At 49.9% G+C, this 24,871-nt stretch overlaps 2 protein-coding genes across 4 annotated transcripts in view; one reads left to right on the top strand and one right to left on the bottom strand.

Moving 5' to 3' along the window:
* Positions 1–1,121: 1,121 nt before the first annotated feature.
* Positions 1,122–7,421, top strand: MKRN2OS (MKRN2 opposite strand). Its single transcript, XM_055413314.2, has 4 exons — positions 1,122–1,384; positions 4,783–4,832; positions 5,581–5,743; positions 7,181–7,421. Exons 1-4 carry the CDS (start codon positions 1,167–1,169, stop codon positions 7,419–7,421), a joined length of 672 nt encoding a protein of 223 aa, XP_055269289.2. The 5' UTR covers positions 1,122–1,166.
* A 5,036-nt stretch (positions 7,422–12,457) lies between these two features.
* TSEN2 (tRNA splicing endonuclease subunit 2) overlaps positions 12,458–24,871 on the bottom strand; it is a 43,023-nt gene continuing 30,609 nt past the window's right edge. For 2 of the 3 annotated variants that reach the window (XM_055413551.2, XM_055413550.2), the window contains exons 9-12: positions 21,591–21,627; positions 20,697–20,808; positions 16,296–16,385; positions 12,458–15,416 (exon numbers count right to left, since the gene is read on the bottom strand). In XM_055413551.2, coding sequence (XP_055269526.1) covers positions 15,357–15,416; positions 16,296–16,385; positions 20,697–20,808; positions 21,591–21,627 — 299 coding nt within the window. In that variant the 3' untranslated portion in view covers positions 12,458–15,356. The remainder of the gene's footprint in view (positions 15,417–16,295; positions 16,386–20,696; positions 20,809–21,590; positions 21,628–24,871) is intronic. The other variant, XR_008684125.2, reaches the window with a different exon arrangement.

Below are 24,871 nucleotides of genomic sequence, written 5' to 3' on the forward strand. Positions count from 1 at the left end.
ACACCTAGACAGTGAATCAGCTCAACCCCAGACCCCAGACCCCGCTTCATGCCCTCTCCCAGGCAGTATTCACCCCCTCGGGTAGCCACTGCCCCTATCCCCGTGCTGTCAGGTTTTTAATGAGCAAGATTCCTTCTACAACATAAAATATCACAAGAAGAATAATCTCAAAGTAAATGAAAGACACTCAGTCGTGTCTGACTCTTTGAGACCCCATGGACTATACAGTCCATGAAATTCTCCGGGCCACAATACTGGAGTGGGTAGCTGTTCCCTTTTCCAGGGATCTTTCCAACCCAGAAATTGAACTGGGGTCTCTTGCATTACAGGCGGATTCTTTACCAGCTGAGCCACCAGGGAAGCCCTAACAGTTAAGAGACTTGTTTAGTTGCCAAGGCATGTCAGATTCTTCCGTGATCCCTTAGACTGTAGCCCACCAGGCTCCTCTGTCCATGGGATTTCCCAGGCAAAAATACTGGAGTGGGTTGCCATTTCTTTCTCCAGGTCATCTTCCCGACCCAGGGACTGAGCCCTCGTCTCCTGCATTGCAGGCAGATTCTTTACCGCTGAGCCACTAGGGAATCCTTGAAAGTAAGGATACCATGTATTTACTCAAGACCCAAACGAGATAACCTGTTCTAGAAAACCAAAAGTAAAAGTGCGTCTCTAACTCCAAGAAGCTCACAGACACTGACAGCTCTAGCAGAAACAAACATTGTTGTTCAGTCGCTCAGTCGTATCCGCCTCTTTGCGGACCCCACGAACTTCAGCACACCACGCTTCCCTGTCCTTCACTATCTCCTGCAGTTTGCTCAAACTCATGTCCATTGAGAAACAAACACAGCGCTGCCAATGCAAGGGAATGCTGGGGGAAGCTGAGGAAGGTTTTACAGAAGAAGAGGGCTTTGGAGGTAAAGAGGAGTGGATGTCGACTGGGGGGGGAAACGTATCATGGCTAGAGAGACGCGTGAGCACAAATGAAACTAGCTCTTTAAGACACTGGGGAGGCCTGGTTACAGGTTAACTCTAGCTGGCTTGGCCTGAAGCCGCCCCGCGAATGACGTCACAGCTCTCAGGTCACTCGGATGCAGGACATTTACTGGCTGAGTTAATGAGGAGAAGGAAGTCCGGGGAGCTCGCCCCTGCTTGCCCAGGACAGGGAAGCCATGCAGTGCCCAGAGGCCGGGAAGCCTATCATCAAGTTCAACCACTGTCAGAAGTACATCTACAGCTTCGGGGTGCCGAGGGGCTGCCCCCTCTGCGGGCAGGACGTGGGCTCCAGGAGGCTGGAGGAAGCGCCGGTCAGCATCTCTGAGCCGTTTACCAACGGCCATCGAGAAACATGCTCCTTCCTCCTCAGGCCGACTCGAGGGACGTTTCTCAGGTACGCCGTTCGACGTGTTGCCCTGGACTCTGCCAGGCTTCCCTTCGCTGTTTCGGTCACTCTCACTTTCCTTTTCTAACATGTACTCTACAGTGTGAGATCCGGCAGATCATTTGTTCAGTGCTTTGGAGTTAAACGCTAAGACGTAGGCCTCTGTGTTTCATAAGAGTAGAAGAGTGCGTACGTTCCTGGGGGCTTCCCTGGTGGCTCAGTAGTAAAGAATCCACCTGTCAATGCTGGAGGCAAACAAAACATGGGTTCGATCCCTGGGTGGGGAAGATCCCCTGGAGGAGGAAATGTCAACCCACTCCAGTATTCTTGCCTGGGAAATCCCATGGACAGAGGAGCCTGGCAGGCTACAGTCCATGGGGTTGCAGAGTCAGACATGACTGAGTGACTCAATAACAACCACATACTTTTTTGGGGGGGAGCCTGGTGGGCTGCCGTCTATGGGGTCACACAGAGTCGGACATGACTGAAGTGACTTAGCAGCAGCAGCAGCAAGAATATACAAAGGTCAAAGCTGCTTATACAATTCTAAGAGAGAGGAATCAATAGACTGGAGATTGTTTTTTTTAATCATAGATTTCATGCCAAGAGACTCACTGGGAAAATGACCCAGCAGCTAATCTCATCAAAACAATATGTTTACTTCGAGTTAGTTTGTAACCTTAGTGACAAGCAGGTACCCAGCCGAGAGCCTGAAGAATGGCCACTTACAGACCGTTTTCCAGGGAGGTGTGTGAAACTGAGACGAGCTGCTCTGCTAAAACGGGAGATGCCACCTGACTTTCAGAAACATTTCAGAAGTCAGAAGAAAGGATGGTGGCTTCTCCGAGTCCTGAGTTGACAGATGGAACTGAAACTGGTGCTGCTACAAGCCAAGCTTCAAGAGGACACAGGTGTTGAGTGAGCTCTTAGAAGTGTGTCCTGCACACCATCACCATCCAATGCCCGGACGTTCCTGCCTCCTGAAACACGCCCCCGCCCGAACCCTCATGCTGGTTTGGGACTAGAAAATGGGACTTGAGTGCTTCTTTGCTCACCAGCGCCCTTAATCAATCCCCTTCCTGTTCCTATGGGGAGGAAATGAACTGACGTGTGTAGGAGGCACGGGTCAACATTAGAGGCAAAACAGACTGCACCTCCTTCCTCGGGGAGGCTGCGGGGTGCAGAGGGGAGCATGCAGGCTTTGACGCCAAGAAGCCCCCGGTTTCTGCTCTGCTTCAGACGAGCTCTGGGACCCTCATCTGCTAAATGAGGACCCATCGACCTTGCAGAGTTATGTGGGACAGCGATAAGGCCTATCAAGCTGGCCCAGGTGTGGCAGGCGTGGTGTTGAACCAGACTGCTCCTTCCCATGCTGTTCTTCCATACTCAGCTCGGAAGGTGACTGGCAGAACCTTCCTTTCCACCTTAACCAGAATCATGATGCTCAAACAGTGAACAGCTGCAGCCCTGCTCTCCAGAAATGACACAGCCGGGATAGGCTTTCAGGCTGACCCCTGGAAAGCACTCATTTCTTCTATGATGTGTTAGTGACAGTGACAGGCCTGGCCTCCCTTGGCAGCGGCAGAAGGGAGGTGGTGGTGGTGAAACCGGTCGTCTGAGGAGGCATCGTCCTATCCCCTCAGGCACTCAGGCCAGAAACTGCAGAACCCAAGTAGTAGCCCCCTGCCACCAGACCCTGGAATACCAAGTTCCAGATTATTTCCTTCCCTCTCATCCTATTTCTAAACCCTCAGAACTGGCTCCCACAACCTACCTTGAGACAACTTCATCTGCTTCAGAAAAGAGAGCCAGCAGGGACTCGAGGAATCGCCGAGGCTCTGATCTAGGCAGATGAGGCTCCCCCAGGGCGACCACATACGGTTGCACAGGTTGTGAACTGCACAAAGGCACCCGGCCACTTGTGCACTGAAACTTGGCCGGAGTTCCACTCACCCTGGGCAGAACTGCATCTGCAAGAAGGGTCCCCTTTTCTTAATTTGTACACAAGTGGCATATGGCATAGGGGTGGTCTGGCCCTGACCCTCTCACATAGGTTCTCTAACACTTTCCAGGCTATTAAAACCTTGTTAAACTAAAAATGTCCTCTCTGGAAGCAAGTGAACTCTGTGAGGCAGGGACCTCATCTTATTTCCCGCTGTGTCCCTGGCCCTTCGCTACAAACGACAAGCCTGCAGTTGACATCTGTTATATTACTGAAGCGGCTGAAGGAAAGGGAGGAGGGCAGGAGTGGGAGTGGACCCCTGGGATTCAGGCGGGAGACAGGGAAGCTGCACACACAGGGAGCGCGCATCCAGGGCCAGTGCCGTGATCAGCTGCTCAAGACTTTCTGTCTTTCCCAGCTTTATTCTCAACCTCTGAACTCACAGGATCGCAGAAAACTCACAGTGGCTGCAACAGGACAACTTTGGGTGTTGGGCGGGGGTTGCTCTGAAGAAGTTGGAGCACTCATCTGTGTCCCTGCGTGCGTGCTAACTCGCTTCAGTTGTGTCCGACTCTGGGCGATCCCATGGACTGTAGCCCACCAGGCTCCTGTTCACAGGATTTCCCAGGCAAGAGTACTGGAGTGGGTTACCATTCCCTTCTCCGGGGGATCTTCCCCACCCAGGGGTCAAACCCGTGTCTCTTACGTCTACCCTGCATTGGCAGGAGGGTTCTGAACCACTAGCGCCACCTCCGTGTCCTTGGGCCATTCTAAAGCCCAGGACTTCCTGCTTTAAGGAGGAACCAGACATCCAGACCTGTGGTCTGACAAAAGAGCTGTCATTTAAAAGTGACCTGGTTCATGTGACACCGCCGCGTGGTGGCACTCAGTAGGCATTTTACCCTAACAACCAGCTGGCTAGGAGGCTTATGCTTTTTCCATGTTAAAGGTGGGGAATATCTCCAGGTGAGTGAGTGACGATCTGGGATCCTATATGGAGCTTAAATCACCTGGAGTTGTACACCCAATGTCAGGGTGGGGTGAAGAATCATTTCAGGAAAGGTGTGGCCACAGGCTTCAAGGAACGGGCGGTGTTCGTTTCAGAGGCTGACACCTGTTGAGCTGCACTCACGACCCTCTCACCCATGTGGTGCGGAACTGGCTGCCGCCAACACACGCTGCCCGCCAGGTGGGCCCTGCTGCTGTGGAGCCGGGCGTCAGGCTGGCTTCTTGCTCCAGCGGGGCGGGCCTTCCAGCACACTCACCTTCAGGACTGGGCGCCAAGAAAATCCAGAGCGGGCATGGGGCAGCGGCTCCCCTGGTGTTTCCACTCAGCTGGCTGCCGGTGCCGAGTTCTGGTACCAGCCAAGAGGGGAGGCCCACCGCTCTCCGCCCACTTTAAATACCAACTCCAGCTGCCAAACGTGTGCGCGTGAGACGACCGGAACACACTTGTTTCTTTCAGGGAGTACGACGGAAGGTCCGATCTTCATGTGGGAATATCCAGCACGGGTGGTAAGTGCGGTTTCATGGCTCAAACAGTTCCCACGGTGCCCGGTTAGAAGAGAGCAGTGTCTCTAGAGAAAACGTATCGCGACAATATCACCAACAACCCTCAGTATCTGAACACTCTCAAAGGAATTTCTCCAAACATTCAAACCACCACCAGCCTGTGAGTGCTCTGTTAGATTTTTAAGACAAGGAACAGACATCCGGAGATCGAGTTGTCCAAGCCCTCCTCTTGCGTTAGGAGCAGACCCTCTGCTCCCAAAAGCCATACTCAGCCCACTGCCACTGGCTGCTCCCACTTCAGGGGCCAGGCAGGGACCCCAGGGATAAACTGGTGGGGAGGGGGCACAGCACCTGAACACGTGGTGGGGCCTGCAGAGGTCTGCTTTAAAACAATCAGAGAAAGCTGGCACTGAACAGACACGGAGGGCTGGGTTTGGAATGCGGTGACTGTTGTGAGTGTGCCAAGGTGCACTGGTCTTTGTCAAGGGAAGCCTGCTGCTCACTTAAGGAAACCAGACAGACCCCTTTGTAAATCGAGCTTCAACAAGAGTCTTTGGAGATGACGATCTCGGCCGTCTGTCTCGTTTCTCTGGGGCGACCTCGGGTGCTGAGAGCAGGGGAGGCAGATGGTCCCCGGAGGAGGGGCGTGCCAGCGACCTGGGTTTCTCTTGGGTGCAGTCACCCCTGATGGTACGGGGGTGGGGGCGGCGTTTCCCCTGATGCCTCTGCGTGACTGTGGTTTTGGCCGCAGGAGTCGTGTATAACTACACGGTGCACGGTGTCCAGCGAGATGAGGTGGGCTGGGAGCAGAGTGTGAGCGTCCCACTCCTGCGGCCAGGCCTGTTTGGACTGCTGGACCAGTGGGACAAGTATCTGGAGGACTTCTCCGCCACGGGAGCCTGGCTGCCTCACAGGTAGGACAGGGCCCTCCCTCACCGCCAGGTGTGATCCCAGCTCCCCGAGGACGCTGAGCTGCCCCGGCTTTCACGTTGAGCCTGTACCCAGGCAGGTGCGTCCAACAGAATGCAGCAGGTGTTGAATGGCTGCGGTTTTCTGCAGAGGTGAGCCAGCACACCTTCACACCTTCACACCTCAGAACCACAGCACCCTACGGGCTTTGAAAAGCACTGAAGTTTCTTTACTCATTTGATTAGGTATTTTTAGATACTTGATGTTTAACAGGCTTCCCCAGTGGCTCCGTGGTAAGGAACCCATATGCCAATGCGGGAGATGCAGGAGACGCGGGTTCAATCCCTGGGTCGGGAAGATCCCCTGGAGGAGGAAATGGCAACCCACTCCAGTATTCTTGCCTGGAAAATTCCATGAACAGAGGAGCTTGGCGGGCTACAGTCCATAGGGGCTGCAAAGAATCAGACACGATTGAGCAACTGAATACACACAAGACATTTAATAATGCATAGAGCGAAACCCGTAGCCTTATGTTCCCTTAAAGAAATTTAAACGATGTTCAAATGTAAACCTATCTAGAGCTCCCCGCGTTTTAAGCTTCAGCTATTTTGAAATTAACTTCTCGATCCCATGCCCCCTTGTCACTGTAGAATAGGTATACAGAAACTCTTGCCTGGAAAATCCCATGGATGGAGGAGCCGGGTAGGCTGCAGTCCATGGGATCGCTATGAGTTGGACATGACTGAGCGACTTCAATTTCACTTTTCACTTTTATGCATTGGAGAAGGAAATGGCAACCCACTCCAGTGTTCTTGCCTGGAGAATCCCAGGGACGGCGGAGTCTGGTGGGCTGCTGTCTATGGGGTCGCACAGAGTCGGACACGACTGAAGTGACTTGGCGGCAGCAGCAATGCTTGTAGACTTAAATTGACATTTTCCTTGAAATAAGTTTAGACACTGTTGCTTCGTTGCTAAGTCGACTCTTGGCAACCCCACACACTGTAGCCCACCAGGCTCTTCTATCCACGGGATTTCCTAGGCAAGAATACTGGAGTAGGTTTTTGCCATTTCCTTCTCCAGGGGACCTTCATGACCCAGGGATCGAACCAGCATTTCCTGCATTAGCAGGCGAATTCTTTACCGGTGAGCCACCTGGAAAGCCCTTAAACATGGTGGGATGTCAGAAGACATGGAATTCCACTTCTAGAACATAAGTCTTCAGGGAAACTAAGTTCCCCCAGTCGGCGCTTAGTTGTAACCTAAGTCACCACTCTGGACATTGCGGTGAGTCCTTTCTGCACTGCAAGCAGAAATGGGCCCAGATGCCAAGTGTCCCTCAGAATCGCACTTCTGGATGCTCTGCCATCAAGGGGGCCAGCCTGCAGAGGGGTTAAGATGACGGAAGGTTTCAGGCAGCCCAGGGCTAACCCTTGTCTTCTTAGGTATGAAGAGGGCCACCACAACTGCTACAGCTACGCCCTCGCTTTCATTAACTGCGTTCTGGCCACAGCGGGCGAGGAGCGGCTGCACCGAGACGAGTTCACGGAGAAGTTCGTGGTCCCGAGGACGAGGAGGGCCTCCAAGTACATCACGCTCTACCGCACGATAGAAGAGCGAGGCTTCTATGTCACCGACCCCCCTAGTCCCCAGATGGGCCCACACCCGGGAGGTGGCTCGTGCTGAGCGTGCGGTGCTTGAGAGCAGATGGGACAGGACGGGGCGTCTGGGGGTTCCTGCCTGGAACAGATGCTAGGTTTCTACATGCCTTAAGCCGTGGTTCATAAAAAAAGTTACAGCTTTCCTTTCTGCCTGTTTCAGCCTCCTGCAGTGAAAGAATTTACGAAATTAATAAAAACGGCCCTGGGTTTTCAAAGTTGTAGAAGGGGACGACAGAAGATGAGATGGTTGGATGGCATCACCGACTCAGTGGACATGAGTTTGGGTAAACTCTGGGAGTTGGTGATGGACAGGGAGGCCTGGCATGCTGCGGTCCAAGGGGTTGCGAGTCAGACACACTGAGCGGCTGAACTGAACTGAGGCGCTACTACTAACATGCCTTCCCTAGTAGTTCGGGGTCCTCGTTAAAGCATGAAGCAGCAGCACGCATCTTTTATCCACAGAGCGGTGAAAACTCTTCCCATAAAGTAACTGACACCGAACAAAGTCACCTTTCAATGTGAATCCAGAAAGTGGGGGCTTGTAGGATGGTGCCTCAGACCTTTACAGTTTTATTAACTAACGAGTGCCTTCACCTCGCCGTTTTTATAGAAAAAGCACACAGTAACAGTCCCTAGGGTTGCAGAGTCGGACACGACTGAGGTTACTTAACACACACAACCTGTTAATAATCAATAGTAGGGGGGAAAGAAAAGAAAGAAAAAAGGTCTCAGAATCTGAGCTGGGAATCAGGCAGTCTCCTGAACCAGACTTTGTGTGTCTATGCACACAAACGGGATTGGGAATTTCATAGTCAGTTTTCCTCTCATCTCCTGGCCTGATGTGAGGAGCTGGGGGCGTTGGGGTTATCACAGCAACATACCTCCTCTGCCCACTGGAAGTGCGGAACTCAGACACAATGGAAGTCTGTCTTCTTTCTCTGACACCTTCAGAAGGCGGAAGGGAACAACTGGGATGGGTAACCATGATTCTTAACAAGCACATTAGGATTTTTATGCCCAAATGATCAGACTTGAGCCAGTGAGCAAAACATCTCAGAGTTCATCTTTGGAGAATGCCTCCAAGAACTCTTTGCTTCTGACCAAACCTGATAAACTATCCACCTAATCTTACTCCCCAGTGTGGGCACCAAATGATGTCTGATTTCCAAAACCCAAACCCATCTTCAAAGTACCAATAATTACTTAGTAAACATATTTGGGGTTTCCCTGACAGCTCAGCTGGTAAAGAATCTGCCTGCAGTGCGGGAGACCTGGGTTCGATCCCTGGGTTGGGACGATCCCCTGGAGAAGGGAAAGGCTACCCACTCCAGTATTCTGGCCTAGAGAACTCCATGGACTGTAGAGTCCATGGGGTTGCAAAGAGTCGGACACGACTGACTGACTTTCACTTTCAAACATATTAAAGCGCTACACTGAATATGCCAGCAAATTTGGAAAAGTCAGCAGAGGCCAGAGGGCTGGAAAAAGTCAGTTTTCATTCTAATATCAAAGAAGGGCAATGCCAAAGAATGTTCCAATTACTGTACAATGTCACATGTTAGCAGAGCAATGCTCGAAGTCCTTCAAGTTAGGCTTCCGCAGGATGTGAACCGAGAACTTCCAGATGTACAAGCTGGATTTAGAAAAGGCAGAGGAACCAGAAGTCAAACTATCAACATTCACTGGATCATGGAGAAAGCACAGAAATTTAAAAAAAAATCTCCTTTTGCCTCATTGACTACGTTAAAGTCTTTGACTGTGTGGATCACAACAAACTGTGGGAAATGCTTAAACAGATGGGAATACTTTACCTGCCTCCTGAGAAACCTGTACGCAGGTCAAGAAGCAATGGTTAGAACCAGACATGAAACAATGGACTGGTTCCAAATTGGGAAAGGAGTATGTCAAGGCTGTCTATTGTCATCCTGCTTATTTAACTTATATGCAGAGTACGTCATGTGAAACGCTGGGCTGGATGAATCACATGTTGGAATCAAGACTGTCAGGAGAAATATCAACAACCTCAGATATGCAGATGATACCACTCTAATGGCAGAAAGTGAAGAGGAACTTAAGAAGCCTCTTGATGAAGGTAAAAGAGGAGAGTGAAAAAGCTGACTTGAAACTCAATATTTAAAAAACTAGGATCATGGCATCTGGCCCCATCACTTCATGGCAAACAGAAGGGGAAAAAGTGGGAGCAGTGGCAGATTTTATTTTCTTGGGCTCTAAAACCACCATGGACAGTGACTGCAGCCATGAAATTCAAAGATGCTTGCTCTCTGGAAGAAGAGCTATAGCAAACCTAGACAGCATATTAAAAAGTAGAGACATTACTTGCCGACAAAGGTCCATCTTTGGACCATAGTCAAAGCTATGCTTTTCCCAGTGGTCATGTATGGATGTTGAGTTGGACTATAAAGAAAGCTGAGTGCCAAAACATTGATGCTTTTGAACTGTGGTGTTGGAGAACACTCTTGAGAGTCCCTTGGACTGCAGGGAAAGTCAACCAGTCCATCCTAAAGGACATCAGTCCTCGATATTCACTGGAAGGACTGATGCTGAAGCTCCAATACTTTGGCCACTTGATGCAAAGTCCTGACTCACTGGAAAATACCCTGATGCTGGGAAAGGCCGAAGGCAAAAGGAGAGGAGGCAGCAGAGGATGAGATGATTAGACAGCATCACCGACCCAATGGACACAAATCTGGGGAACTCTAGGAGACAGTGGAGGACAGAGGAGCCTGGGGTGCTGCAGTTCAAAGGGCTCACAGAGTTGGACAAGACTTAGTGAATGAACAGCAAAGATATTTAAATCCTTAAAGTTTATTTCTAGAGAGGTACTGGTCAGTGCTGCAGCTCTGGCAACTTTGGTGGGAAAACATGCAGGCAGACCAATGTTTGTTGTTTCCAGGACTGTTCTCTAAGAAACACAAAACTTTCTACAGAGAGAATGAGACCACCTTAAACAACTGTGCCTGCTATTCTGTGTGCTCAAGGAATCATAAAGCCCTCAGCAGGTGAAGATGAAAGGACCACTGAGTTTGGAGGGTATGCCCACCTTCCCCCTTTCTCTTCATGCTGTCTCAGGATTAAGCTTCCAGGCCCAGTTCTTTACTCAATTATTAATATTAGTAATCATAACAGCTGCATTTCATGAGTGTTCATGGACGAGTCCATGCCAGGGCACACACTTTCTACTCTTCCCTTTCAATCTCTAAGACCATCCTGTGAGACTGGTACTTACAGCATGCCAAATGTACAGATGAGACGGGAAACTGACTTCCCCAAAGGCAGTCAGTGGCAAAACCAGGCTTCAGACCAGGTTTGATAGCAAAGCCCGTGAGGTCACCTCCAGCATCCAGCTACCTACCAGAAAGTGACCAGCGGTGTGCAGGGTGACCTGGTTCAGCGATTTGCCAGCGTGAGGGAAGACTTAAAGGAGAAAATGAGGATTCTGCTTTCATCGGCATTCAAATACGAACAGAAGAAACATACTGCGAAACAATTAAATAAGAATCGGTAAATATTAGAAACCCTAATTTCATGCTACTTTCTCTCAGTGCCATGTGACCTGGACTTTCAGACAAAGCTTTCAAGATCCCCACCCCCTATTTTCAGGGCTGTTCTGCACCCTGGAGGCGACTGGCAGCAATCAACCTCAATCATTCTTTTCTTTCACTCGAAAGTGAAAGTCGCTCAGTCGTGTCCGGCTCTTTGCGAACCCATGGATTATACAGTCCGTGGAATTCTCCAGCCCAGAATACTGGAGCGGGTAGCCGGTTCCCTTCTCCAGGGGATCTTCCCAATCCAGGGATTGAACCCAGGTCTCCCGCATTGGAGGCGGATTCTTTACCAGCTGAGGCACACAGGCTACAAATCCCCTGCTCACAGAATCGCAGTGTACAGGTTTTACCCCAGTAAAAGAAGTGAAGCATCAGAACAGCACCAACAGATGGCAGCGTGGCTCAGTTTTGTAGAACTGTGGACCGAGAATCCGCCGTCTCCGTGGTCTTACCGGCCAAACGCGAACTGCAGGAGAGCCAGTGCTGGTGCCGATTCCGCCCCCAAATGAGTGCCAGCAGGCCCCCAGGCTCCCCCAAGCATACTCCTTGTCGGCAGCACAGCGGTCAGCGCGGCCCTGGGCACTCGTCTGTCCCCCTCAGCGCTCCTGGGATGACGACAGCTAGGCTCCTGTTTCCAGCAAGGCCAGACCATGCCTGAGAGTCACCGATTCTCAGGGCTAAACGCACTCACACGAAGGTATTTTTCCAAAGCCTCCACAACGTGCTGGATTACTCTTACAGCCAGGAAAGTCCAATAAATATTATACATGGAGGTGGGGGGTGGAGAGGAGAAACATTTAATTTCTTTTTAACCTAAGTACTTTTCCCACAGGAGAAAATGAAAACCCACATTCAAGTAAAGAGCAATTTTTTTTTCTGGTCAACCTCCCTAAAATGGTGTCCTACTTACCCTGGTTTAATGTTATATATTAAACCAATATGAGTGGGAGCTGAGTGTTACATATAAATAGTTTGGTTTTTTTTTTTTTAAGACAACTGAATCTCTTTATGAGGGAACTGTAGGACAGGGAAGGCAAAGATGCCATCATTTCCCCTCAGTCTGGAACTGAGATGAGACGAGGTCAGCTTCTACAACTGCAGATAAGAGGATCAACCTATGGTAATCATCAATAAGTATTAATAACAGCTGTCACGGGTGGGGTGCACTGTGGCTCTAAGGATGTGGTGACTCTGCCCCGCAAAATGAACCCTCATACCTGCAAAGTGCTGAAGAGTGTTACGGGCCAGGCTCTGAGCTAAAGAAGCTTGTACGGATCAACCCACCACCATCTCCAGCAACCTGCTGGGGTCAGTAATGTCATTATTATTTTTGGCCACGGTGTATGGCTTTTGCAGGATCTTAGTTCCCTGACCAGGGACTGAACCTGGGCTCACGGTAGTGAAAGCACTAAGTCCTAACCACCTGAAGTGCCAGGGAATTCCCAGTAACACTGTATCATTATTTTTACTTACTTTTATTGAGGTGAGATTCACATCATGTTAATGATATTTAACTTTATTTTTATGTAAAATACAAAGATATGAAAACTCTGAATAATTTAACGGCATTTAGTACATTCACAATGTTGTACAACCAGCAGCTCTATCTGGTTCTAGAACATTCATTGCCCCGAAAGGAGAGTCCGGACCCACTAACCAGTTTCTCCCCCATCCCTCCCTCGCTGCAGACTCTGGTGACCACAGCAATCTGAGTTCTGTATGGATTTATCTACTCGCGTATATGACCACAATCACACAGTATGTGACCTTTTGTGTCAGCTTCTCTCACTTTGCATGTTTCTGAGGTCCATCTGTGTTGGAAGTGAAGTGAAGTTGCTCAGTCATGTCCGACTCTTTGCGACCTTGTGGACTGTAGCCTACCAGGCTCCTCCGTCCGTGGGATTCTCCAGCAAGAGTACTGGAGTGGGTTGCCATTTCCTTCTCCAGGGATCTTCCCAACCCAGGGATCGAACCTGGGTCTCCTGCATTGGAGGCAGACGCCTTAACCTCTGAGCCACCAGGGAAGCCTAACCTGTGTTGGCACGTGGGTCAATATTCATTCCTTTTTGTGGCTGAACAGTCTGTTCCACTGCGTGTATATGCTGGTAACATTATTCCCACCTAACAGATGAGGAAACCAAAGTTAGGACCGCACAGTCAGTAAGTGGTCAAGCTGGATGCAAACCAGTCAGCGTGATGCCGCCGAGCCCGTGCTGGCACAGAGCAAGAGTGAGAAAAGCAATGGGGAGCAAGGATCTGGTGACAGAGTTTGGTGCTTAAGCTGGCCTGGAAGGCCTGTGAGATTTAAGAGCCATGTAAGTCTGATGCTTTGAAGGCGGGGTGGGCAGCAAACCCCAGAAACTGCCAAAGATGGCTGTATCACAGAGCAATTTTCCTATCTTGATGAATCTGAGTTGTTTTTTTTTTAAACAAATGTCACAGTATATGTATGTTCAGTTGCTCAGTCATGTCCTACTCTTTGTGACCCCATAGACTGTAGCCTGCCAGACTCCTCTATGGGATTCTCCAGCCAAGAATACTGGAGTGGGTTGCTATTTCCTACTCCAAACAAATGCCATCTTGTACACTTATCTCAGAAGGTAAGAAAGAGGTGTTAGGTCTAATGCTTCCACAGGTAAGCTGATCCTGCTTTCAGCTGCAGACTTCGAGGGTGATGTAAACCAAAACCTCGGCTGCTGTATCTACTCCAGAGCTGTATCTAACCTCGGCTTGTGTATCATCCTCTGACGCTCAGAGCGCATGGCCTGCTACCCGGTGTTCAAACCATACACGATGGGGCAGAATCTTTCCCTCAAGGCTTGCAGGCACCCTTCTGAAGCTTTCAGTTATAAGTCATAACTGTGGTCGTCACGCTTTCCTACACCTTTTCTGGAGCCTTTATTCCAAGGAGTCACCACAATCTTCGAGGCTATTAACTGATGACACAGTGTCTGGAAAGCTGAGAGGGTGACGATTCTCTGGTGAAGGATCCATGGCAACAGTGTACCATTAAGGCATTCGATGCCCTGATTAGGCTTGGAAAGAAATGGCCTCACGAAGGATAAATCAAATAGGAAGGAGACGGCTCTGGAAATTTTTTTGCTGACTTGTCAAGGTTTCGAGAAAGTGATGGTTCAAAGCCAAGTCTTTGTCTAAGGGAGCCTGGAGTAAGCACGGTGGATGATAAAAATGCTGACCAACTTGTCCTGTCACTAATGAAGAGCAAAGAGTGCTTTCAAACTGGGCATTACTGGTCTGAAGTGGGGAGGGGGTGAACAGAGCTCCATCATCTGGACGCCAAATCTGGAAGATGCAGACTTAACCTCTGGCTGCGAGAGCAGGATCAGGAGGAGAAGAGATGCAGTGCGTGGAACACACAGCCTCAAGCAGAACTTCGGTCGTCAGGAGCTCTGACACCAAGGTGAGCGGAATGCAAACAGGCCTGCTTTGGTTTTCCCGTCTCATGGCTTCCAAAGACGGTTCTAACTGTCTGCTCCCGGGGTAGTCAGTGCCAAGGAGAAGCCTGCCCGCCAGGGGCGTGGATCTGGGCACTGAATCTCAGACACTTGCTCACCGGCCCTGTCCACTCATCCCAACTCACTCCTGGCCCTCAGGTAACGCTCTTCACTGTCATCTACACAATTCTGTTTTCCTTTGCTTTTTTTAAACAAAGTAAGCTTACTTACTTTGTCTAGTGTGTTTTATGAAATATTAATTGCACTCACCAAACACCTCGATTTATTTTTCTCACCGCGTTTTTATTTCGTAGTGAGTTCGGTGACGCAATATGCAACTCTCATCCAGCCCTGGACCATACTGCCATGTGCTCTACCCAACACGCCTGCTGACGAGGCCACTGAGAAATAACGAGGCAACTTGGTTTAAAATGCTTCTTTTGACACAGCAATCCTTGGGAGACAGTTCGTGGAATTCTCCATGTTGGGCTAGCTGGCTGAAGGTCCTGGAGAGCTGAGACCTGTGGACAGAGCACCCTGCTCCAGGACAGACTGGACGTGGGTAACAGGAGGCGGGCGCACAGGACTGCGCCGCTGCTGGGAAACCACCGTTTCAGGTAAAATCAGGGGCTAACAGAAGTTCCCTGCTGCTGGGAGAGTCTGCCTCCCACAACCCCCGAGGCGCCAGGGTGACAGGCTGGGGGTCGGTGAGCGAGCAATCCAAGGACAGAACCTGTGGTCCCCGCAAGGGCCGATCTCCTCCGTGCATTTTAATGTTTAAAATACTAACAGTTTCTGGTGCCAGGAGCGCCACGCCCTTTACAACTTTTACATTAAGGGGCAATTACCACGAAAGGACTTTTTACCTCGCCTGAATTTGGCTTATGCAGGAAGCTCAGTGGTATCTGCCGGTGAGATTAGAAACCTGAGGCTGAATTGTTAAAGTTCATCCTGGTCACTCCTCTCCCGTGAAGAGACCCAACGGCTGAGAATCACCTCCTGGAACCAATCCAAACACAAAGGCGGCTGAATTTTGGAAGCAGAAATACACGAACATGCTAGACATGCGGCATCGCAGGGATGTTTCACAGCCGCCTGTATGAGGATGGTACCTGCTTGTGTTCCTTGCAAATAAACATGGGGAGGAACGTGAATGCGGCAAACCCAGCATGGAAATGGCATCCACGGGCATCACCCCGGGATTCTAAGAGCTCCCCTGGCCGCTGCTCTGGTTGTCTGGCAGCACGTTTCAGGAACAGGGAGCGATGGCGTGAACCCGACGTCTGACACGGAACCGGATCCGTCACGGCTCTGGTGCGTCTGGGTCAGCGCAGAGAAGGGACTCCAGGGTCTGGAGTGGTATTTACTGAAAAGCTAACCCAGTAGACACAGTAAGGACAGCCAGTGGGCTGAGGCCCTGGAGACGGACTCCGCAGGCCTACAGCAGGGTGTGGGGGGCAGGAACAAGGGGAAGGACAGAAGTATTAACCAGGATTGGGCGACTGGAGGATGGACTAGGGTCCCAGCAGAGAAAACCCTCCAGGAAGCCCAGCCTGGCCCTGGAGCCAGACCGGAAGTTCAGGGGGGCAGCAGGCTGGCAGCGACCCTTGTCTCGGGGATTGAGCACCAGGAGAGGCCGGGCTGGCCCCAGGCCGGCAGTGCAGGTGGTTCTGGCCGAGCGCTGGGGATAGAAACCAGAGGGCATCGAGGCCGCGGGATTGAGGGGGAGCGAGGCTGGGTTCAGTGGGGAAGGGTCTCAGAGGGCAGAGGGGAGACGCTGATCCTGTCCTGTCTGGGGACCACACCTTCCAGAGGACAGACACAACGCAACGGGCAGAGCCTGCTGGATGATGTGAACTTGGCTCTGAGTTCACTTACTTGAACTTTAATTTGTTTCATACACTCGGGTGACTCCATGTCCTTGTCGGTCATGGTGGAGGGTTTAATCAAATAGCACAGCATAAGTTCCTAAGGAGACATGGAAAAACAAACTCCGTATCGCACAAAACAGAAACACAAACCTGAGTCCGTGTGCAAGAAACGTGGGCCTCCTCCACCCCCTCGTAACTCACAAGCATGTCCATTTCCCCTCGGGAATGTAACTGGGCATTCTAGACCGAAGATCTGCCATCTGGCTGTCGCTGACATGGCAGGCGACTGCAAACACAGCACATACACAGGCTACGGACACAGCGTTTAAAGAACTCAACACTGGAGTCAGCACAGACCCCCTGATTCTACAGGACAAAGCCACGTTCACAGGCTAAAGCCTCAGCAGCTCAGCCTGCACTCAGGCAGCTGCCGTGGCTCCCACTGGCCCTTCCTTCAGGGCTGCCCGTGCCTCCCGCAGCGGGACAGGGAACTCGGAACTACTAACAGAGGACACTCTGCACGTTTATTCTTGTAGTCCTGGTACAGGGTGACCCATCCCTGCTATCCTGCCACGAGCGGGATGGAGGTGAACACAGGCCGGGAACTCATGTGGCCCTGGGTTTGAAGCCTGGTTCCACACACGAGCTGCGTGAGCACGGGTTTATCACCCGACCTCCCTAACACTGACTCCTCGCCCCTCGGATAACAACAGGGTGGTGAGAGAAGACATCAGGTGCTCAGTCAGTCAGTTCAGTCACTCAGTCGTGTCTGACTCTCTGCGACCCCATGGACTGCAGCACGCCAGGCCTCCCTGTCCATCACCAACTCCCGGAGTTCACCCAAACTCATGTCCATCGAGTCGGTGATGCCATCCAACCATCTCATACTCTGTCGTCCCCTTCTCCTGCCCCCAATACTTCCCAGCATCAGGGTCTTTTCAAATGAGTCAGCTCTTTGCATCAGGTGACCAAAGTACTGGAGCTTCAGTTTCAACATCAGTCCTTCCAATGAACACTCAGGATCGATCTCCTTGCAGACAGACTCGCAGGAGTCTTCTCTAACACTACAGTTCAAAAGCATCAATTCTTCGGCGCTCAGCTTTCTTCACAGTCCAACTCTCACATCCATACATGACCACTGGAAAAACCACAGCCTTGACTAGATGGACCTTTCTTGGCAAAGTAACGTCTCTGCTTTTTAATACACTGTCTAGGTTGGTCATAACTTTCCTTCCAAGGAGTAAGCGTCTTTTAATTTCATGGCTGCAATCACCATTTGCAGTGATTTTGGAGTCCCAAAAAATAAAGTCTGACACTGTTTCCCCATCTATTTGCCATGAAGTGATGGGACCGGATGCCATGATCTTCGTTTTCTGAATGTTGAGCTTTAAGCCAACTTTTTCACTCTCCTCTTTCACTTTCATCAAGAGGCTCTTTTGTTCTTCACTTTCTGCCATAAGGGTGGTGTCATCTGCACATCTGAGGTTATTGATATTTCTCCCGGCAATCTTGATTCCAGCTTGTGCTTCATCCAACCCAGCGTTCCTCATGATGTACTCTGCATATAAGTTAAATAAGCAGGGTGACAATATACAGCCTTGACATACTCCTTGCCCGATTTGGAACCAGTCTGTTGTTCCATGTCCTGTCTAACTGTTGGTTCCTGACTGCATACAGATTTCTCAGGAGGCAGGTCTGGTGGTCTGGTATTCCCATCTCTTTTCAGAATTTTCCACAGTTTACTGTGATCCACACAGTCAAAGGCTTTGGCAGAGTAAATAAAGCAGAAATAGATGTTTTTCTGGAACTCTCTTGCTTTTTCCATGATCTAGCGGATGTTGGCAATTTGACCTCTGGTTCCTCTGTCTTTTCTAAAACCAGCTTGAACACCTGGAAGTTCACGGTTCACGTATTGCTGAAGCCTGGTTTGGAGAATTTTGAGCATTACTTTGCTAGTGTGTTAGATGAGTGCAATTGTGTGGAAGTTTGAGCATTCTTTGGCATTGTCTTTCTTTGGGATTGGAATGAAAACTGACTTTTTCCAGTCTTGTGGCCACTGCTGAGTTTTCCAAATTTGCTGGCATATTGAGTGCAGCACTTTTACAGCATCATCTTTTAGGATTTGAAATAGCTCAACTGGAATTCCATCACCTCCACGAGCTTTGTTCGTAGTGATGCTTTCTAAGACCCACTTGACTTCACATTCCAGGATGTCTGGCTCTAGGTGAGTGATCACACCATCGTGATGATCTGAGTCGTGAAGATCTTTTTTGTACAGTTCTTCTGTGTATTCTTGCCACTTCTTCTTAATATCTTCTGCTTCTGTTAGGTCCCTACCATTTCTGTCCTTTAGTGAGCCCATCTTTGCATGGATTGTTCCCTTGCTATCTCTAATTTTCTTGAAGAGATCTCTAGTTTTTCCATTCTATTGTTTTCCTCTATTTCTTTGCACTGATCACTGAGGAAGGCTTTCTTATCTCTCCTTGCTATTCTTTAGAACTCTGCATTCAGATGGGTATAGCTTTCCTTTTCTCCTTTGCTTTTCGTTTCCCTTCTTTTCACACCTATTTGTAAGGCCTCTTCAGACAGCCATTTTCCTTTTTTTCATTTCTTTTTCTTGGGGATGGTCTTGATCCCTGTCTCCTGTACAATGTCACGAACCTCCGTCCAGAGTTCATCAGGCACTCTATCTATCAGATCTAGTCCCTTAAATCTATTTCTCACTTCCACTGTATAATCATAAGGGATTTAAGTCATTTCTGAATTAGGTCTAGTGGTTTTCCCTACTTTCTTCAATTTAAGTCTGAATTTGGCAATAAGGAGTTCATGATCTGAGCCACAGTCAGCTCCTGGTCTTGTTTTTGCTAATTGTATAGAGCTTCTCCATCTTTGGCTGCAAAGAATATAATCAATCTGATTTCGGTGTTGACCATCTGGTGATGTCCATGTGTAGAGTCTTCTTTTGTGTTGTTGGAAGAAAGTGTTTGCTATCACCAGTGTGTTCTCTTGGCAGAACTCTATTAGCCTTTGCCCTGCTTCATTCCGTACTCCAAGGTCAAATTTGCCTGTTACTCCAGGTGTTTCTTGATTTCCTACTTTTGCATTCCAGTCTCCTATAATGAAAAGGACATCTTTTTTGGGTGCTAGTTCTAGAAGGTCTTATAGGTCTTCATAGAAACGTTCAACTTCAGCCTCTTCAGCATTATTGGTTGGGGCATAGACTTGGATTACCATGATAGTGAATGGTTTGACTTGGAAACGAACAGAGATCATTCTGTCGTTTTTGAGATTGCATCCAAGTACTGCATTTCGGACTCTTTTGTTGGTTATGATGGCTACTCCTTTTCTTCTAAGGGATTCTTGCCCACAGTAGTAGATATAATGGTCAGCTGAATTAAATTCACACATTCCAGTCCATTTTAGTTCACTGATTCCTAAAACGTCGACGTTCACTCTTACCATCTCCTGTTTGACGACTTCCAATTTGCCTTGATTCATGGACCTAACATTCCACATTCCTATTCAATATTACTCTTTACAGCATCGGACCTTGCTTCTATCTCCAGTCACATCCACAATTGGGTGTTGTTTTTGCTTTGGCTCCACCTCTGCATTCTTTCTGGATTTATTTCCCCACTGATCTCCAGTAGCATACTGGGCACCTACCAACCTGGGGAGTTCATCTTTCAGTGTCATATCTTTATGCCTTTTCATACTGTTCATGGGGTTCTCAAGGCAAGAATACTAAAGTCATTTGCCATTCCCTTCTCCAGTGGACCGCATTCTGTTAGACCTCTCCACCATGACCCGGCCGTCTTGGGTGGCCCTACACGGCATGACTCACACTTTCATTGAGTTAAACAAGGCTGTGGTCCATGTGATTAGACTGGCTAGTTTCCTGTGACTGTGGTTTAAGTCTGTCTACCCTCTGATGGAGAAGGATAAGAGGCTTATGGAAGCTCCCTGATGGGAGAGACTGACTGAGGGGGGAAACCGGGCTTTATTCTTAGGGCTGGGGCTGTCAGAGGTGTTCAGTGATACGTATTAATTCCCTTTCTTTCTCTGAGAGACCTGCTAGCTATGCAAACAAACGTGTCCATGTTTTCTGAGTCATCTGTGAATGTGTGTGGGTGGCTTCTGAGCACGTGCTGGTGGGTCCTGACCCCGGGAAGGCAGGCAAGGCTCACTGACACCCATGCCCACGGGGAACCTCGGGGCTCAGTCCCTGGAGCTGGGCACCCGCTGGTGGGGGCACAGGGGAGGGCACGAGAGGAGGGCTGGCTTCCAGAGCTCCGCTGGCACAAATGCTCTGCGGTGCCCACAGGTGACTTTCATGCTTCCGAAACATTTAGTATGAAGATCCAACCGTTTCAGTGACATGTGAACCCCAAAGCTGATGCCGTGTTACCTTGGAGACACTGACTGAAACTCTGCTCAAGGCAGCCAGGGACCTCCAGCTGAGAGGTCTGCGGGGAGCACCCTGGAAACGGTCGTCCACCAGCTCCACGAGGACCGAGTAACTAGGAAACACGGTAGGGGCGTTCCAGAGAGGAAAAGCATGATGTCAGCCCACTGAAAAAGAACGCTGTCCTACCAAGAACGACAATGCAGAATGCAGAAACACACATCATCTGATCCTGAATTCCCCTAAACTATGCCTGGGAAAAATATTTTAACGAAAAACTCATACTTTACATTACAAACAGTCAGCCTGATTTCAGCAATTACAGGAAAGGAACAGGAATCTCTCTCCCAACGTGAAAGCTATGAATTCACTCACCTGTTTAGATACTAACACTCACAGGTATGAAGATGAACAATTACTCTATATTAGTAACTACACAGGTTAACTCAATGTTTACTATCCTGACCTATTTGTTTTATAGTGTAAGGACATTAATGTACAAGGCACAGACATACAGTATTGATTCCTATTAGGCCAGGAGGAATTTGACTCCTATTAGGTCAGGAGGAATCGTGTGCCTCTGAAAATTAAACTGGAGCTCAGAAATTTCCTCCTGTCCCTTTAAGTCATTACCTTATTTAAAAATCACTCCATTAAATCAGGAGCTTGGGATGAACACACACCCACGGCTCTGTATAAGACAGATAATGAACAAGGATCTGCTGTACAGCACAGGGAAGTCTAGCCAGTATTTTGTGATAATCTATACGAAAAAAGAATCTAAAGAGTAAAGAATACATGTGTATGCATATCTATCGCTTTGCTGTACACCTGAAACCAACACAGCATTGTAAATCAGCTACACTCCAACTTAAAAAAAAGAAAATCACTCCATACCTTGCATGGTAAAATGGAGGGCCTTTTCGATACAGCACTGCAAAGGAAAAAGAAAATGTATAACCCACTCGAAATCGATCTCTGATTTTATTACTTAATGAAGCGCTTTCTGTCCTCAAAGGGATACAAACACCTGTGCTCCACACGTGGGTGATCTGCAGTACATCCTCTGGTCAAGTTTTAAAACCCAAACTGTTTTTTCCCCTGGAAGAGAATGCAATTAGCAAAGCAAATCTGTTGTCGAGACCCTAATGCCCTCGTCCCACCCCGCACCCCACAAGTGAACCCCAAATTCAAGCAAGACAGGGCGTAGCCATCTGTCCACCAAACCTGTCTGCTCCTTCTCCCAGCACGTGAGAGACCCGTCTCACCCTCCTGAGCACCTGGCCAGGCGTGACTGGGCGTCATGGGCCCTTCTGGGCTGGCCCGAAACCCTCACAGACACCAAGCCTGTGCCGCGTGAAGCCCGTGGGGCCACATGAAGAAGCCAGGTTCCTGCAGCCCCTTGGTCCAACCACCATCCGGATACCGGCTTTGGATTTCACAGAAACAGAATTAACTTCAAGAGTTCGCTAAGCCCCTGAAATCTGGGACAACCATAGCAGCAGGCATTACCTTAACTAACATAGTTATATCCGTGAGCTCTTGGGAAAACCAAGACAGAAAAGCTTTGTTTCCTTGAGGAACTGGTAAAACTTTTCCTTCTGGGCCACATCGATCCTGTAGTTAATCAGGTTTCCCTTTGGCTCCAGCACCATGAGGTCGGAATGGGTGAAAGACCCTACTGATGATACAGCAACCCTCCACCTCTACTTCCCATGGCTGTTTCCTTATTATGAACAGAAAGTGAAATTAAATCGTATTTAAATTATTTGGCAAGTCAGCTCAAATTCACTGGGTAAGGGTCCAAACGGAAATAAATATCTAAACACCCATTTCTCAACTTTGGGCTGTGGTGCAGTGGCAGGAGACCCCCTACTAAGATGAGGCTGAATTCCGGCTCTGTTTCGTTCAGATCTCTGCCACTCCCAGTTGTGGGACTCTAAACACGTCATTAACTTCTCTGAGCCTCAGTCCCCCGAGCCATAAAATGAAGACATGAAGGGAAATTAAGATCTCCTCCAGTTCTCAAATGCCATTATGTCTGATCAGTTACACACCCTTCACGGATGAGAAGGGGGCAACAGGGGATGAGACAGTTGGATGGCATCACTGACTCAATGGACACGAATGTGAGCAAACTCTGGGAGACAGTGAAGGACAGGGAAGCCTGGCGTGCTGCAGTCCACGGGCTCGAAAGCGCTGGACATGACTGAGTGACTGAATGGCCACAACCAGCTTCGGGACCCTTGGTAACTGCCCTGACCCTCTGAGACCTCAAATTTCCGCGGCTGTAGCAGGAGGTGAGCGCCACGAGCTTCAGGGAACATGAAGATGAAAGAAGATGGGAGAAGAAAAGCAACAGGCAAACGGATGGTGGCCACAGGAGCCGGCGCCAAGGGGGCTTCGGCGGGCGGATGGGGATGTGTGTAAGGACGGGCTCCCGAGTGGTTCCTGGCCTGGCTGTCTGCCATGGGCATTCACAGTCAAGCGGCCGGGCAGCTGCGCCTGACCCGAGGTCGTGTTGCCCGTTCTACGTGCTGCTGCTGGAGTGAAACTGGACTGACAGGACTTAGTCTGGGGAAGAGTCTCCCTGATAAGACGTGAGTTTCACAGCGGCCCTGTCGTGAGTCACTGCCTCCGTGAGCAGGAACAACTGTGAAAGGAGCATGTCCTGGGTGTTACCTGCGCCGGCAGCGCGAGAGGAAGTGTGGTCGCAGTGCCGGCCTTCCAAATGAAAAGGGCAGTGTTAGACAGGGGCAGCACCCTGCGGCTGCGCCCGGGGCGGGGGCCAAGGCTGGGGGGCCACACCCCTCATCGCAGGCCACACAGCTCCCGAACGCTGGCCTGAAGACACCCTTCGCGGCGCTGCTGGGCCAGGGCCTGGGCTCACAGTAAGCACACGAGTGCCTCCAGGTGCATAAAACAGCCCCAGCAGGGCAAAGGCCTTGGGGAGCTGGGAAACAGCAGGGGATGGATTTCCTCCCTGTTTAAAGGTCTGTCATCTGTCCGCCCTTTCATCTGTCCTCACGAGTCTGCTATTTTCAAACGAGCAAAGGTCTCTCTACTCGCCCTCCACAGAGACGGGTTGAGCGCTGAAAACATGCAACAAGGCGTGCTCACACCACACTCGACAGAGGTCCTGCCCCCTGCGACTTGCTGTGTTCACCGTTTATAAAGATGCTGCTTTATATATGATGCTATCCATGTTACATGATGAGTGACCAGAAGCTGAGAGGCCCAGTAACCTTCCTGAGGTCACACAGGCAGCAAGACACCGAGCCGGCCGCGAGCCCCAGAGGGCTCTCTCCGTCACCCCCACCGCCTCTGAGCACGTCACTGCGGCCTTGTAGACTGGGCAATCCCGCTCCTGTTTCACCCATTCACTGAGCGCATTGGCCAAGGCCTGCCGAGCGTGAGGCCTGGAAGGCTGGTCTTCCCCAGAGAGGAGGAGGGCAGGCGGGAGCCGGTGCCGGCCAGGCCTCAGGCTCACCTCACTTAAATGCCATGACCTGCAGGTGGCTGTTACCTGGAGACTCAGCAAGCTAAGCTCGACGTCATCCTGGTCATTCATGTGCCTGAGACCCAGGCCCAGAAGAAACAACAGAAGCCTTTATCTTAGAGGGGTGGGAACTCCTTAAGCTTTATATATATTGCTGACCCACTTTGAGAATTTAACGAAAGCAGAATTGGGTGGCAGAGGATGGGATGGTTACACAGCGTCACTGACTCAAGGGACATGAATCGAGCAGATTCCAGGACAGTGAAGGACAGGGGAACCTGGCATGCTGTAGTCTGTGGGATCGCAGAGTCGGACATGACTTAGAGACTGAACAACAACAACCCATTCCTGACGCAGAAAAACGCACCCATTTACAAACATGCAATTTTGAGTAAAATTCTTGGAGGGGGGTGCCTGGTGCCCCTTGAAGATCATCTTATGATTCTAGGTTAAACATACTTGATTTTAGAGCACTTGAGGATTTAAAAGACTGAACTGGCTTTCTTTGTGCATTAACAAGGAAAGGCTCAAAAATACACGGAACAGTACATGATCGAGCCCGTAAGACCTCAGGGGCCATGACGTCACCGAAGTCCTCTCAAACACCGCGACATCTTTGTTTGCACCTCACATGCAATTCTCAAGAGCTCTCAGGAAGCACCCACTGGGTGGATGTGGT

The sequence above is a fragment of the Moschus berezovskii genome, chromosome 24 (assembly GCF_049115385.1).
Source record: "Moschus berezovskii isolate FMDL1 chromosome 24, NW_MosBer_1.0, whole genome shotgun sequence".
Taxonomy (NCBI): Eukaryota; Metazoa; Chordata; class Mammalia; order Artiodactyla; family Moschidae; genus Moschus; species Moschus berezovskii.